This window comes from Misgurnus anguillicaudatus, chromosome 25 (genome assembly GCF_027580225.2).
Source record: "Misgurnus anguillicaudatus chromosome 25, ASM2758022v2, whole genome shotgun sequence".
In the NCBI taxonomy this organism is placed as follows: Eukaryota; Metazoa; Chordata; class Actinopteri; order Cypriniformes; family Cobitidae; genus Misgurnus; species Misgurnus anguillicaudatus.
The window spans coordinates 2,801,359-2,815,333 of record NC_073361.2 but is presented as its reverse complement, the minus strand read 5'-3'; the positions used below and the strand labels follow the sequence as shown (position 1 = coordinate 2,815,333).

Sequence of the window (13,975 nt, the reverse complement as noted above, 5' to 3'; positions counted from 1 at the left end):
TGCTCTTAGGGAATCTAAACACTGATTAGGATGTAGTCTATAAGCACGTTAAGACATTAAAAGAGACAATAAGTAGGATTTACCCCCATCGAGTGGTGAAATTGTATTTTGCATTCAAATGAATAGTGCGCCTCGCTTTTCCAAATGCATGTTGCAACTACGGTAGCGGTTATGTAATCACTGATCTCCTTGTCCGTTTCAGCTGGTTCACGTGTTCTGAATGAAAACGCGTTGTGGAAACGCGTTGGTAGGCTAGTGCTTTTTGTCCCTCTCTGCTATTATAGTTTATCAGTATGGCGGAACGACATGGAAGCCTCCTTGGACTTACCCGTTCAATGTAAGTAAAGAGAAGAAATTCTAAGCTTACTAAGAAAAGTCATATCATTGGCAGAGGTCACCAATGAGGACATATGAATAAAGACATTGATTTTGATTAATAAAACACTTAAAACCCTACTTACTGTCCCTTTTAATAACCGTGACAAAATGTATGTTCAGGAGATTCTGTCTTTATGTGGCAAATGTATTACTGTATCTGATGATTTCATTAAAAGAGGATCTTCAGACAACACAGATCTTGTTTTTTTCTAGAAATGTCTTTTACCCATTAGATGAAGATGACTGACAGAACAACATCGTTTTGGCACGTGCAACCTAAACAGAAAGGCCACACTCAGTCCATTGATAAAAAAGTTATATGATATCCTGTTTGAGAAATAAAGTCTCATAATCTAATGATGGGATTAGAGTAGAAGCATCAAAGTTTGAATTCAATCATTAATTTTACTTTATTTAGATTCTTGTCTTTAACAAACTGTCCTTCGTGGATTAAATTGCAAAGACAGCGTGATCATGTCGATTTGTATTATACAATACTACTGCACAACTCCTGATCCAGCCCCTGGTAATCTGTAGGCTGGTCTACTGCAATTCTCTCCTTGCTGGCCTTCCTTTAGGGTCTATTAAACCACTCCAATTGGTTCAAACGCAGCAGCTCAGCTCATCTTTCAGGAGCCAAAAAGGGCTCACATAACAGCTCTTCAGCTCTCTCCACTGGCTACCGATTGAAACCCGTGTAAGGTATAAGGCACTACTACTCACTTACAGAACTTTCCCTAGCACTACACCGGCATACTTTCACACTTTCCTGCATTCCTACACCCCATCCAGAACATTACGTTCAGCAAATGAGAGGCGCCTTCCTTGTCATACTTTCACAAAATGGCACTAATCACATCCTCGCTCATTTTCCTTCACTACTCCCTGCTTGTGGAATGATCCAACGTGATCTTATGAGAATACGCATGTATTTTTACGTTTCAGTGTGGTTGTACAATACATACATTTACTTACGTTAACGATTATGATATTCAGAGAATTTCACAATATTTAACATTTTAAAACTTATAAATACAGAAATGCTATTCATTTTAATTTAGTTTGTTTGCCATGACACACAAAAACACGTTTTCTCCTGCTGTCTTCTATGCAATTACGCTTTATTACTACTAAGCAATAATTACAACAAAATACAACAAATTCACAAAAGATGTTACTTTTATTCATTTGTTGTAATCGACATCTTTAAAATTCATACGATTGCGAGGAACAGATCCAAATTCAGTCCTTTATCCAGCGATCTTGATTCGAGTTCTCATCAGCAACCGTAAAGTCAGATCGCGCGTTCGTTAACGTGAATTCAAATATCCCGCGTCAAGAAGCTTTAAGACACATTACTTTACGGCAGTGATATCAAAAGCTCATTGGCTCTTTGAGTGCCACGTGACATATTTGCGTCATTTCCATTTCTGATGGTGTACGTTTGAAATTAAAAATGTGCGCCGTGACAGAGGGAAGCCGGATCAACGCTGATCAAACTCTTGGATTAATAACTTTAACTGACTACTTCTCTTTACTTTACTCCAGAGAGGACTGTAGCACATCGTCATTTTAACTACTTTTGGTACTGATTTTAATATTCGCAATAAATAAGTTATGATTACACTTGTCTGTCTGTTATGGTTTTTTAAACAGTAACGTTAAATTATTTTAATAAACTGTTTTGCGTAGGACTGTAGCACCTTAAAATATCTTTTGAATGCTATATTGTTACTAATATGTTCCTAAAGATATCTGTCCGTTACGTTGCATAATATAAAAAGAATACATTACGTGTTTAAACATTCTGTATAAAAAGAGTTTGGGTTTAGGGTAAGTTATCGCTAAAATGGTTAAAAGGAAATTATACAGCAATCTTTATGGAATGAAAGATATGTAAATGTTTTACGTTTTTTAGCTGTCAAAACCTAATAATGCTACGTTTAAATGTTGTAAATACGTCTACATTGTATGGAGGACCATAAGAGTCATGCAAAATTTAATAAATATTAGGCAATAAAAAGAAAGATTATAAAAATATTGTAGAAATGAAATATTAATCCATTAATAAATAGTTCAAATTAATATAACAATTTACAAAAACAACATAAAACACTCAATAAATTCATCATTTTAAATTGCATTTACAAATTCTTAATTAAATAATGGAATTTCTAAATGTATTTCAAAAAGCGATTTAAAAAGTGAAATAAGTAACTGGATTTATACACTGTGTGCAGAATTTTTAGGCAAGTTGTATTTTTGAGGATTACTTCTGTTATTGTACAACTACAGTGCTCTTGGTCAATTCAAATGTTAACAAACCCTCAAACCTGAACAATTAAGTAGTAAAAGTGAAATTTTGGCTTTCTTAAGAGAATATTTCTATGTACATCTTTATTAGGCAATTACAAGTGTGCAGAATTATTAGGCAACTAAATGAAAAACAAAGATTTTACCATCTCACTTGTTTTTTCACCTGTTAAAGTGAGGATAATAAACAAACTATACATTTACAAATAAACATTTAATAAAAAAATAAAATATATAAACTCAGTGACCAATATAGCCACCCTTTCTTTTCAATAACAGTCACAAGCCTTCCATTCACAGATTCAGTCAGTTTCTTGATCTGGTCTGAACCAACATTTTGTGCAGACGCAACCACAGCCTCCCAGACACTGTTCAGAGAGGTGTACTGTTTACCTTCACTGTAAATGTCCTGCTTAAGAAGGGCTCAAAAGTTCTCAATTGGGTTTAAGTCAGGTGAAGAAGGGGGCCATGTCATTAGTTTTTCACCTTTAAGGCCTTTACTTGCCAGCAGGGGACCAAAAAAAATCTACCGGGAAATTTCGTATACCACCGGCCCTCCCCAAAAAAACATTTTCATAATAATAATAAAATCATTAAATCATGGCTAATTTTCCTAAATGAGTAACTATACAAAATGATACCTGGTTGAAAGACGGAGATGCGCACCTCAATCAGCTATTACATAACAAAGCGAGGCCAGAGATGAATGTACTCATAAATGGGAGTAATATGGAATAATTTGTGCATCTTTAAATAGCTGTAAGAATATTTCCTTTAAATATAATTTTGTCATATAAAGTTTTGAGAGATAATGTTTTTTCCACGGTTATTTCTTATTTATTTTAACGTGTTTGGCGCATTACCAGTTTATTTCAGTAATATTGCTTTTTTCCCGCTAATTATAATACAATTTACATGCCAATCCTGCTTCCTTGTTTTTTTTTTTTTATTTCATTATGCTGTAATGTTAATTTATATGTGGATATTTATTGGCATATGAGACGTTCATTGCCATTATATAATCTCGTCTAATATTCAAATCATATCTGGAATAATGTGTGCATCTTTGAATAACTGTAAGAATGCAGTTCATTTGAAAATAATTTGTGTCAAAGTTTTGAGAAATAATAATGTTGTGAGGATATTTATAAATTCAAGTTGAATACTCTCGTCTATTAATATGGAAATCTAATATAAATCTAATAGTAGGAAATATAAAATGTGATACTGCAAAGTTACCCTTCTAAATTTTATTTATGATATATAGCCATATGGAGATAAACCTTTGCAAATGTGCTGATTTTATCCATTCAAGTACTGACCACCAGGCTAGAGATTTTAAACATCCTTAATCCACACTTTCTATCAAATAGTCTCCGCTTGATAGATCAATCCGACCGCATATGTACTGCAATAAACAGGCATTCGGCGACGCGTCTTTTCACATCAATTCTCGCAATGTATAACTATTATCAGACCGGCCCTCGCAGCCTTAAAACACTACCGGCCCACCGGGAAATGTCCCGACTCTCCCGATGGCCACTCCGCTACTGCTGGGCAGCCATGCAGTGGAGTACTTTGATGTATTTGATGGAGCGTTGTCTTGCATAAAAAAGTCTCCTTGAAAGATGCAGATTTTTTCCTGTACCACTGCTTGAAGAAAGTGTCTTCTAAAAATTGTCAGTAAGTCTGAGAGTTGTTTTTTATTTCCATTTTCAACCCAAAAAGGTCCAACAAGCTCATCTTTAATAATACTTGTCTGTGCCTGCCTGCCTGTATTGTAGAAAGCACTTTTTTCAAGCGGTGCTACAGGACAAAGTTTGCATCTTTCAGGAAGACTGATTATTTTGCAAGACAACGCTCCATCACATGCATCATAGTACTCCACTGCATGGCTGGCCAGTAAAGGCCTTAAAGGTGAAAAACTAATGACACGGCCCCCTTCTTCACCTGACTTAAACCCTATTGAGAACTTTTGATTCCTTCTTAAGCAGGACATTTACAGTGAAGGTAAACCGTACACCTCTCTGAACAGTGTCTGGGAGGCTGTGGTTGCGTCTGCACAAAATGTTGGTTCAGACCAGATCAAGAAACTGACTGAATCCGTGAATGGAAGGCTTGTGACTGTTATCGAAAAGAAGGGTGGCTATATTGGTCACTGAATTTATATATTTTTTATTAAATGTTTATTTGTAAATGTAGAGTTTGTGTATTATTCTCACTTTAAAAGGGGAAAAAAACCAAGTGAGATGGTAAAATCTTTGTTTTTCATTTAGTTGCCTAATAATTCTGCACACTAATAGTTGCCTTATAATGATGTACATAGAAATTTTTTCTTAAAAAAGCCAAAATTTCACTTTTACTACTTAAATGTTCAGGTTTGAGGGTTTGTTAACATTTTGAATTGACCAAGAGCACTGTAGTTGTACAATAACAAAAGTAATCCTCAAAAATACAACTTGCCTAATAATTCTGCACACGGTGAACTACAAATACTGGTTTAAATTAGGCATTTAAAAGGGCATTTCCATTTAACATTTGTTTTCATTTTCCCGATGGTTCTCCTTATTCTTTTCGCTATTCGATTTGCTTTTCGTTTTAGCCTCTCTATTTAGCATTTCCGTGACTCTTTGGGCCCTCATCCAAGATCTATAAATCTGCGCCAGATGTACAATCAGAGCCAATCAGCGAGCTTGTTACATCCACCTGGCCATATCTAATTTGCATTTCTCATTTGACCATTTGCAAGGACCAAAAGTGTCACGGAAAAGCTAATTAGAGAAGCTAAAATGAAAAGCAAATCGAATAGACCTTTTGCGAGTCGACGTCACAGTTACATCACGCACGCATGTGGTGGCAGAAAAACAGTGGAAATGAATGAGACACGAGTGGAACGAACAATAAAACTCACTAGAAAATGTTTTGTTGTGCTGTTGAGTGTCAGAATAGGAATGCCAAAATAGATGACCTTCATTTTTATAGTATACCGTCGTCGAAGACACCATTTGAAGATAAACGTAGGTGTTTATGGTTGCAATAAGCACCCAACTGGACAGACTGGAGTGATGAAATTATTTGGAAATCTTTTAATAATTACAATAGAAAATAATTAGAGAAGATATCCGGAGTTCTGTCGAAGTCTTATCCCTCTATGTGTTTCTTATAGCGTTTTCATCACGTTACGTTTATAATTTATTTAGAAAGATTAAAGATTTGAATTAGTTCATAATGTCAATAACATTAACATTTATTAAAGTTTTCGTATTTTTTCGTTTTCTTTTACTTCTTTTTACCTTATATCTTAGCCTATGTCTTCTTCCTGTTTGTTCTAAATTATGATGTTTACTAATAAATATATAAACATAGCACACACACGATGTAAAGTGTTAATAATATATAAACAGGCCTATACAAATTAATTTGTATGAAAACATAATAGTTTTAGAACAAACACGTAGGCTATAAATATAAGGAAGAAATTGAAAACAGGAAAATGAAATATTCAATTATATTATACAGAATACATGATAGTACTGCTCCTATAAGTACGTCAGCGATTCATACTGTAAAAATAATTGATTTACCAATAAAGAACAATACATATACATTACAAAACGAAGAAAAAGGAATGCTTCTCTGGGTCAAAAATATATATATAATGTATAAACAATCCAGGGTGCTCTTCAAAAATGGGCCTATAATATAATATGAAGAAAAAAGAAAAATGAGGCACTCCTGATAAATGTATAAAAAGCCTTTAATCAAACAATGGCTACATGCCTACGCGTTTCAACTACACAGTTTTCATCAGGGCATCAAATGAAGATGCCCTGATGAAAACTGTGTAGTTGAAACGCGTAGGCATGTAGCCATTGTTTGATTAAAGGCTTTTTATACATTTATCAGGAGTGCCTCATTTTTCTTTTTTCTTAACATATACATTACATACCTGCACACAATTAGTAGCCAACCCATTTAAACTTTTAATTTATTTAAAAAATAAACGTAACTTGGTGAAAACGTTATAAGAAAAATTACACTTAAGAGAAATATAGGGGAAACAGACTTCTACAGAACACCGGATCCATAAAAATCACAGTTTAACGCTAAAACACTTCACACAGCTATTGAGAAGCATTCACTTTCTGCCACCAGTTGGGCTCCACCCACAAAAAAACAATCTCTGTTTGCAAACACGCAAAAGGTCTATAACAAAAAGAATAAGCAGAACCATCGAGAAATGAAAACAAATGTTAAACGGAAATGCCCTTTTAAATGCCTATAATTTAAACCAGTATTTGTAGTTCAATTTATAAATCCAGTTATTTATTTCTCTTTTTAAATTGCTTTTTGAAATGTATTTTGAAATTCCATTATTTAATTAAGAATTTATAAATGCAATTTAAAATGATGAACTTAAGTGTTTTATGTTGTTTTTTTGTAAATTGTTATATTACTTTGAACTATTTATGAATGGATTAATATTTCATTTCTACGTTATTTTTATAATCCCACTTTTTATTGCCTAATAAAATGTTACAATTATTTTTTTTGTAACGTTGTCTATTTATTTATAGATTAATTAATGAATTTTTAAACAAATGTATTAATTGCTATTTTTATTGTCCAGGTAGTTACTAAACATTGAAGTTCTTTATTACATTTTGCATGACTCTTGTGGTCCTCCATAACCTTGTACGTTTTAGCATCTATTTAAACGTACAAAAATATGTTTTTTGCTTTTTAAAGTTACGTGTAAATACTACGTATTAACAGGGAAACCAGGCTGAATGATCTTCCTATAGGAGTCAGGTCACCCACATCTCTTGCAACATTAAAAAACAACTAAAAACTCATCTCTTCCAAAAATACTTGACAAATTGATATTAACTGCATTTCCACCTGTAATATCTTAAAATTATTACTAACTGACATATCGCTTTGTTTCCTATTACTTTGTAAGTTACTTTGAATGAAAGCATCTGCTAAATGCCTAAAAGTACATTAAGTATTTTTATACCATGTTCAATTACTTAAATGTTAACCAAACATACTTGCTTTTATTTCTTCCCACCTCCATCACTGTATTGCCCTATATACATTTATCCAGAATGGGAGACCAGCTAAAGCCAGGCCGAGAGACCAGGTAAAACCAGCCAACCAGCTTGTTTTACTAATAAATAACATTAAGATATAGTTACTGTAGAAAAAGCAAAATGAAATTTAGTAAATTTAATAGATTTAGACTTTTTAATTATGTGTCATCTGTATCAGTTTCGGCTACAAAAGAAAAGTGCCCTTTATTGTCCTTCTGCCCCTGCAGAGTTCTGTGCACGCCACTGCAGCAATCCATTTACCTGGGGTTTAGAATTACCTTAGAATAACATTTGTTTTATGGAATTATTTGGTTATGGGGTGGTTTCCTGGACAGGGCTTATCCTAGTCCCAGACTAAAATGCATGTTATCTTGCACTGACATATCTAAACATATACCAGTGCCATTGTTTTGTCTTAATATGCACATCAGTATGTTTGTAAAAGCTACTTAAATATCCTAATATAACTAAGGCCCTGGCTTAATCTTAACCCTGTCCGGGAATTTGCGCTATGTTTTTATTTTATTTTACCTTGTTATTGTGAAAAGCACTTTTGTACCATGTTGCTTGAAAAAAAAAATGAAAATAAACTATCATGGCCGCTGGATGGCGAGCGAGAGCAGAGGCATTGATCGCATCGTGCATCAGAGCTCCGTCGAGTTTATCACCCAAATCCTATTTTCTGACTACCTTGTTCCTATTTATATAATATAACATATTCGTTTATCTCAAGAATACTTTACCGTGACGACTATTGAGCAGTACTACCACGTGAAACGATTTATCACTGCTAAACACCCAGTGTTAGCATATAGCCCGCTAGCATCAACAAACAGGTGCCGGTTTTAGTTACCATTTTGCCGATCTAATGGCGGACTCAGCCACTGTATGCTATTCAGACCTGTCCTCACCTGAGCGGGAAGCTGTGGAGCAGTTGATACCCGGTTATCGCAGATCCTACGCGACGTACAGCGCCCAGTTCACCCAGGCTCCAGACATCCACAAGCGACCGAGAAGTGCAAAAAGCGAACACCCTACGCGGTGCAGCTTCACGGACCACGCTCGAGGGAACGGAGACGGCATCGCCCAGAATGAAAGCGATCGGGAAGCCGTGGAGGAGCTGCTGCCCGGCCGTTGCAGATTCAGCGTGCCTCACATCACACTGGCTACAGACGTTCGCAGGCGATCGGGGCGTGCTGCGAGTGAGCTTCCCTCGCGATGTAGCTTCATGGACCGCGTCCAGGTGACCGAAGACGCCATCACCCAACATGAAAGCGGTAAGACTTCGCTTGTTATTGTAACCTGCATTACTTGCCACATGTACAGTTTAGCTTCTTCCATCAGCACAGAGGGGTTTACTTGTGCTAAGTGTATTGAAGTAGTAAGGCTGACGGAGAAGATTGCAGAACTAGAAGCGCGCATCCAAACGCTAGTTGATGACAGCAATACCGCTAATGCTACAAACGCTAATACCGCTAATGCTACAAACGCTAATACCGCTAATGCTACAAACGTTAATACCGCTAATGCTACAAACGCTAATACCACTAATGCTACAAACGCTAATACCGCTAATGCTACAAACGTTAATACCGCTAATGCTACAAACGCTAATACCGCTAATGTTTCCGGTGCCCACCCAAGACCCCCCTGGTAATTTCAAACAGGTTCGATATTCTAAGCAACACACCGACTGAGATGTCTGGTAAAAGTGCCTTGGTCATTGGAGATTCAATACTTAGGAACGCGAACATTGAGGCACCAGCCACCATAGTCGATTGTATACCGGGAGCCAGGTCTTCAGACATTAGATCAAAACTTAAGGTGCTGGCTAATGCTAAGCGTAAGTTTTCTAAAATTGTTATTCACGCCGGCACGAATGACACCAGACTCCGCCAGTTGGAGATCACCAAAGATAATATTAAAGAGATATGTGAAATTGCTAAAACAATGTCAGACAATGTAATATGCTCTGGTCCCCTCCCCGCCTACCCGGGGGATGAAACTTACAGTAGATTATTGTCTCTTCACGACTTGATGTCAAAATGGTGCCCTTAGCATAACGTAGGGTTTATAGACAATTGTAAGCATTTTCGGGGGAGACCTGACCTGCTAAAGAGAGATGGCCTCCATCCATCTCAGGAAGGAAGGGCGATTCTCTCTATAAATCTGACCAATAGTCTTACTTCGAATACAGTCTGACTATCCAGGGTACAAGTCAGGCAACAGACAGATCGGCTTAACCGTCCATCTGTTAGCTGCCGTGATATGTCAAGATCACTTATATCCCAGCACTTCGAGTCAATCCTACCAGAATATCAACACATTTCAACTGTATCTGTTCCCCGAACAAATAAAAACAGAGCACCGCTTGCCACATCTGGTACAAATCTGATTAATATAAAATTAGAAAACAATACATTAACAGATGAACCTCGAATGTTAAAATTCGGCCTTCTTAACATTAGATCGCTTACCAATAAAGAACCTATTGTCAATGAAATAGTTACAGACCGAAACTTAGATGCACTCTGTTTAACAGAAACCTGGCTTAAAGCAGACAACTACATTAGTTTAAACGAATCCACCCCACAAGACTATTATTATAAACACGAACCTCGATTAAAGGGGAGAGGGGGTGGTGTAGCTACAATATACAACAACATTTTTAAAGTAAACCAAAAAACTGAAGTAAAATTTAAATCATTCGAACTAATGTTGTTAAATATGGAAATAACCGATCGTAACAACAAACAGCTCTCTTTTGCCTTAGCTACAATCTATAGACCTCCGGGCCACCATGCAGATTTCCTTAAAGAAATAGCAGATTTCCTGTCTGAGCTTGTAGTCACTGTAGATAAAGCTCTTATCGTTGGTGATTTTAATATTCATGTGGATAACCCAAAAGATGCACTAGGACGTGCATTTATGGATGTTCTAAATTCTCTCAATATTAGACAAAACGTATCGGGGCCAACGCATACTCGTAAGCACACATTAGACTTAATTCTGTCACTCGGGCTCAATATTAATGACATCAAAATATCACCTCAGAGTGATGCAGTTTCTGACCATTACCTTGTGTTATACACTGTACTTCTAGATAGGATCACTCAATCCACAACATGCTACAGATTAGCCAGAACAATAATTTCCACCACTAAAGATAGATTTATTAGCACTCTTCCAGACCTGTCCCAAATGAAACATGTAGCAGATAACTGTGACAATCTAGATACTGTAATAGAAAACCTGAACAATGTCTGTTCTAACACACTGGATGCCGTTGCTCCCATTCGAAAAAAGAGAATCAAAGAAAAACCGCCAGCTCCATGGTATGATCATCACACCGCAGCACTCAAAAAGGCAACTAGGAAAATGGAAAGAAATTATAGAAGCACAAAGTTAGAGGTATGGCGTGCAGCATGGAAAGAGAGTGTTAAACAATACAGACAGGCTATTAAAACCACCAGATCTACCTATCTTAGCAAGCTTATAAATGAGAATCATAATAACCCTCGTTTCCTCTTCAGCACCGTTGCAAAACTGACTAGAAATAAAGAACAAACAGAAGCCAATAGTAAACTTCAACACAATAGTAACGACTTCATGAACTTCTTTTCTAACAAAATTACGGCTATAAGGGAAAACATCGTAGCTACCCAGGCAGCCACAACTCTACCCGTTAGTTCACTTAACACTAGACTACCATACGAACATCTTGATTCATTTAAACCTACTACAATAGATGAGCTCTCTAGACTAGTTACATCATCCAAATCATCGTCCTGTATATTAGACCCCGTTCCCACAAAACTACTTAAAGAGGTATTCCCTGTAGTGTCAACCCCGGTTCTCATCGCTAGAAATAGGATACGTTCCAACAGCTTTCAAACTAGCAGTTATTAAACCGCTGATTAAAAAAACGCAGCTTGATCAGGGAGAGCTTAATAACTTTAGACCAATCTCAAATCTCCCTTTTCTTTCGAAAATATTAGAAAAGGAAGTGGCAAGCCAGTTACGCACATTCTTGACAAATAATAGTACATATGAAAAGTTCCAATCAGGATTCAGGCCCCACCATAGCACAGAGACAGCGTTGCTTAGAGTTACAAATGACCTCCTATTAACATCCGATCGTGGTGAAATCTCAATTCTTATATTATTAGACCTTAGTGCAGCCTTTGACACAATAGATCATACAATCTTACTCAATAGACTAGAAAACTATGTTGGTATCAGTGGTCAGGCGCTAGCCTGGTTTAGGTCGTATCTAACCAATCGCTATCACTTTGTTTATGTAAACGAGGAAGAGTCATATCACTCCCTGGTTAAATACGGTGTACCGCAGGGTTCGGTTTTCGGTCCGTTCCTGTTCTCGTTATACATGTTACCTCTAGGAGACATTATCAGGAAACATAACATAAGTTTTCACTGCTATGCGGATGATACCCAGCTTTACATCTCCTCACATCCCAGCGAAACACACACATTTTCTAAGCTAACAGACTGCCTTAGCGATGTTAGTGACTGGATGGCACATAACTTTCTTAAGCTGAACTCCAATAAGACAGAGATACTTATTATTGAACCGAATCGCTACAAACATAATATGTCAGATTACAAGTTGCGCATAGATGGCTGCACTGTGGTGCCATCTTCCACGGTTAGGAACTTAGGTGTGATGTTCGACAGCAACTTATCCTTCGATAGTCATATCGCCAACGTCTGCCGCACAGCATTCTTCCATCTTAGAAATATCTCAAAAATACGCCATATACTGTCTACATCTGACGCAGAGAAGCTTATCCATGCTTTTATGACCTCTAGAATAGACTATTGTAACTCGCTACTCGGGGGATGCCATGCAAATCAAGTAAACAAGCTTCAGCTAGTTCAAAACGCTTTCGCAAGGGTACTTACTCGATCTAAAAAGTATGACCACATAAGCCCAATTCTGGCATCTTTACACTGGCTACCAGTTAAATATCGCATACAATTTAAAATATCACTAATCACCTACAAAGCTTTAAATGGCCTAGCACCCTCATATCTTAGAGAATTACTATCGGAATACAATCCATCACGCACACTACGGTCGCAAAATTCTGGTCTCTTGATTATCCCTAGACTATCAAAAGTGTCTAAAAGTGGAAGGTCATTTTCCTACTTAGCCCCTAAGCTCTGGAATGATTTACCAACCGATGTCCGAGAATCAGACACAGTCGATAATTTTAAATCTAGACTTAAAACTTTTCTCTTCAACAAAGCATTCGCATAATTTGTCTAGTAAAAGTACTTAACTCGAAATAGTTATCTGTACGGAACAAAGCACTCGCGGTCATAACACAGACCAACCAAATAAATAAATAAAAACCTTATCTTAACCTATAGTCGGATTGCGATTTTGGAACTTTCGCGTTCTTGTGAATAGTATGCCATACAAACCCGTTTGCCACTGAACCTGCATTAACGACGACAGTGGGGCCTCCAGCCTTAGTCAAACGGGTTGGCACGTATGGTCGGGTTGCGATTTTGGTGCTTTCTTGTGTCTTGTGAATAGTATGCAATATAGACCCGTTTGCCACTGAACCTGCATTAACGACGACAGTGGGGTTACAGGCCTTAGTCAAACAGGTCAACAGGTTTCATTTTCTCTTAAAAATCGGACCCTTAGTTACCATATATACCGTCGCAGTGGGCCCCCAATTTGCAAAATCCTCAACTGTGGATAAAACAATTATGCCTCAATAGTTAGTCTGTCTGAAACTAAGCTGATTAAACCACATCACTGTGTGACACTTGCATTACATGTGAACGGCCCCTACGCTAATATGATTTTGTTTTTCTCTCCCTGTCTCGTCCCTGGGTCCCATTGACCCTGAGGACAATGGGACAAACAGACCCAGTTCCGGTAGATGTGAAAGTCGGCACACCTCTGATCTACTGGTCGTCCTTCAATGTGATGCCCAGCTGATGCCTGACCAACGACCACCGGCAGGACCCGCTTAATATCCGCTTAATCTCTGCTTAATCTCCGCTTAAGCTCCTTATCCATTTATATGTGTGTATATACATGTATATCTCCCAAGGGTTTTTCCCTCCTAGGACTTTTATTTTTATTTCCTCGCTACACAAACCCGGGGTTTTTGTTTTTTTTCTCCTAGGGGGTTTTTTACCCCGGGGAG

General features: G+C 37.1%; 1 protein-coding gene across 1 annotated transcript in view; it reads right to left on the bottom strand.

Moving 5' to 3' along the window:
• The window catches only part of sycp2l (synaptonemal complex protein 2-like), a 45,554-nt gene that overhangs the window by 9,592 nt on the left and 21,987 nt on the right, over window positions 1-13,975 (bottom strand). The window contains 1 exon segment of the mRNA XM_073864174.1: window positions 605-654. Coding sequence (XP_073720275.1) covers window positions 605-654 — 50 coding nt within the window.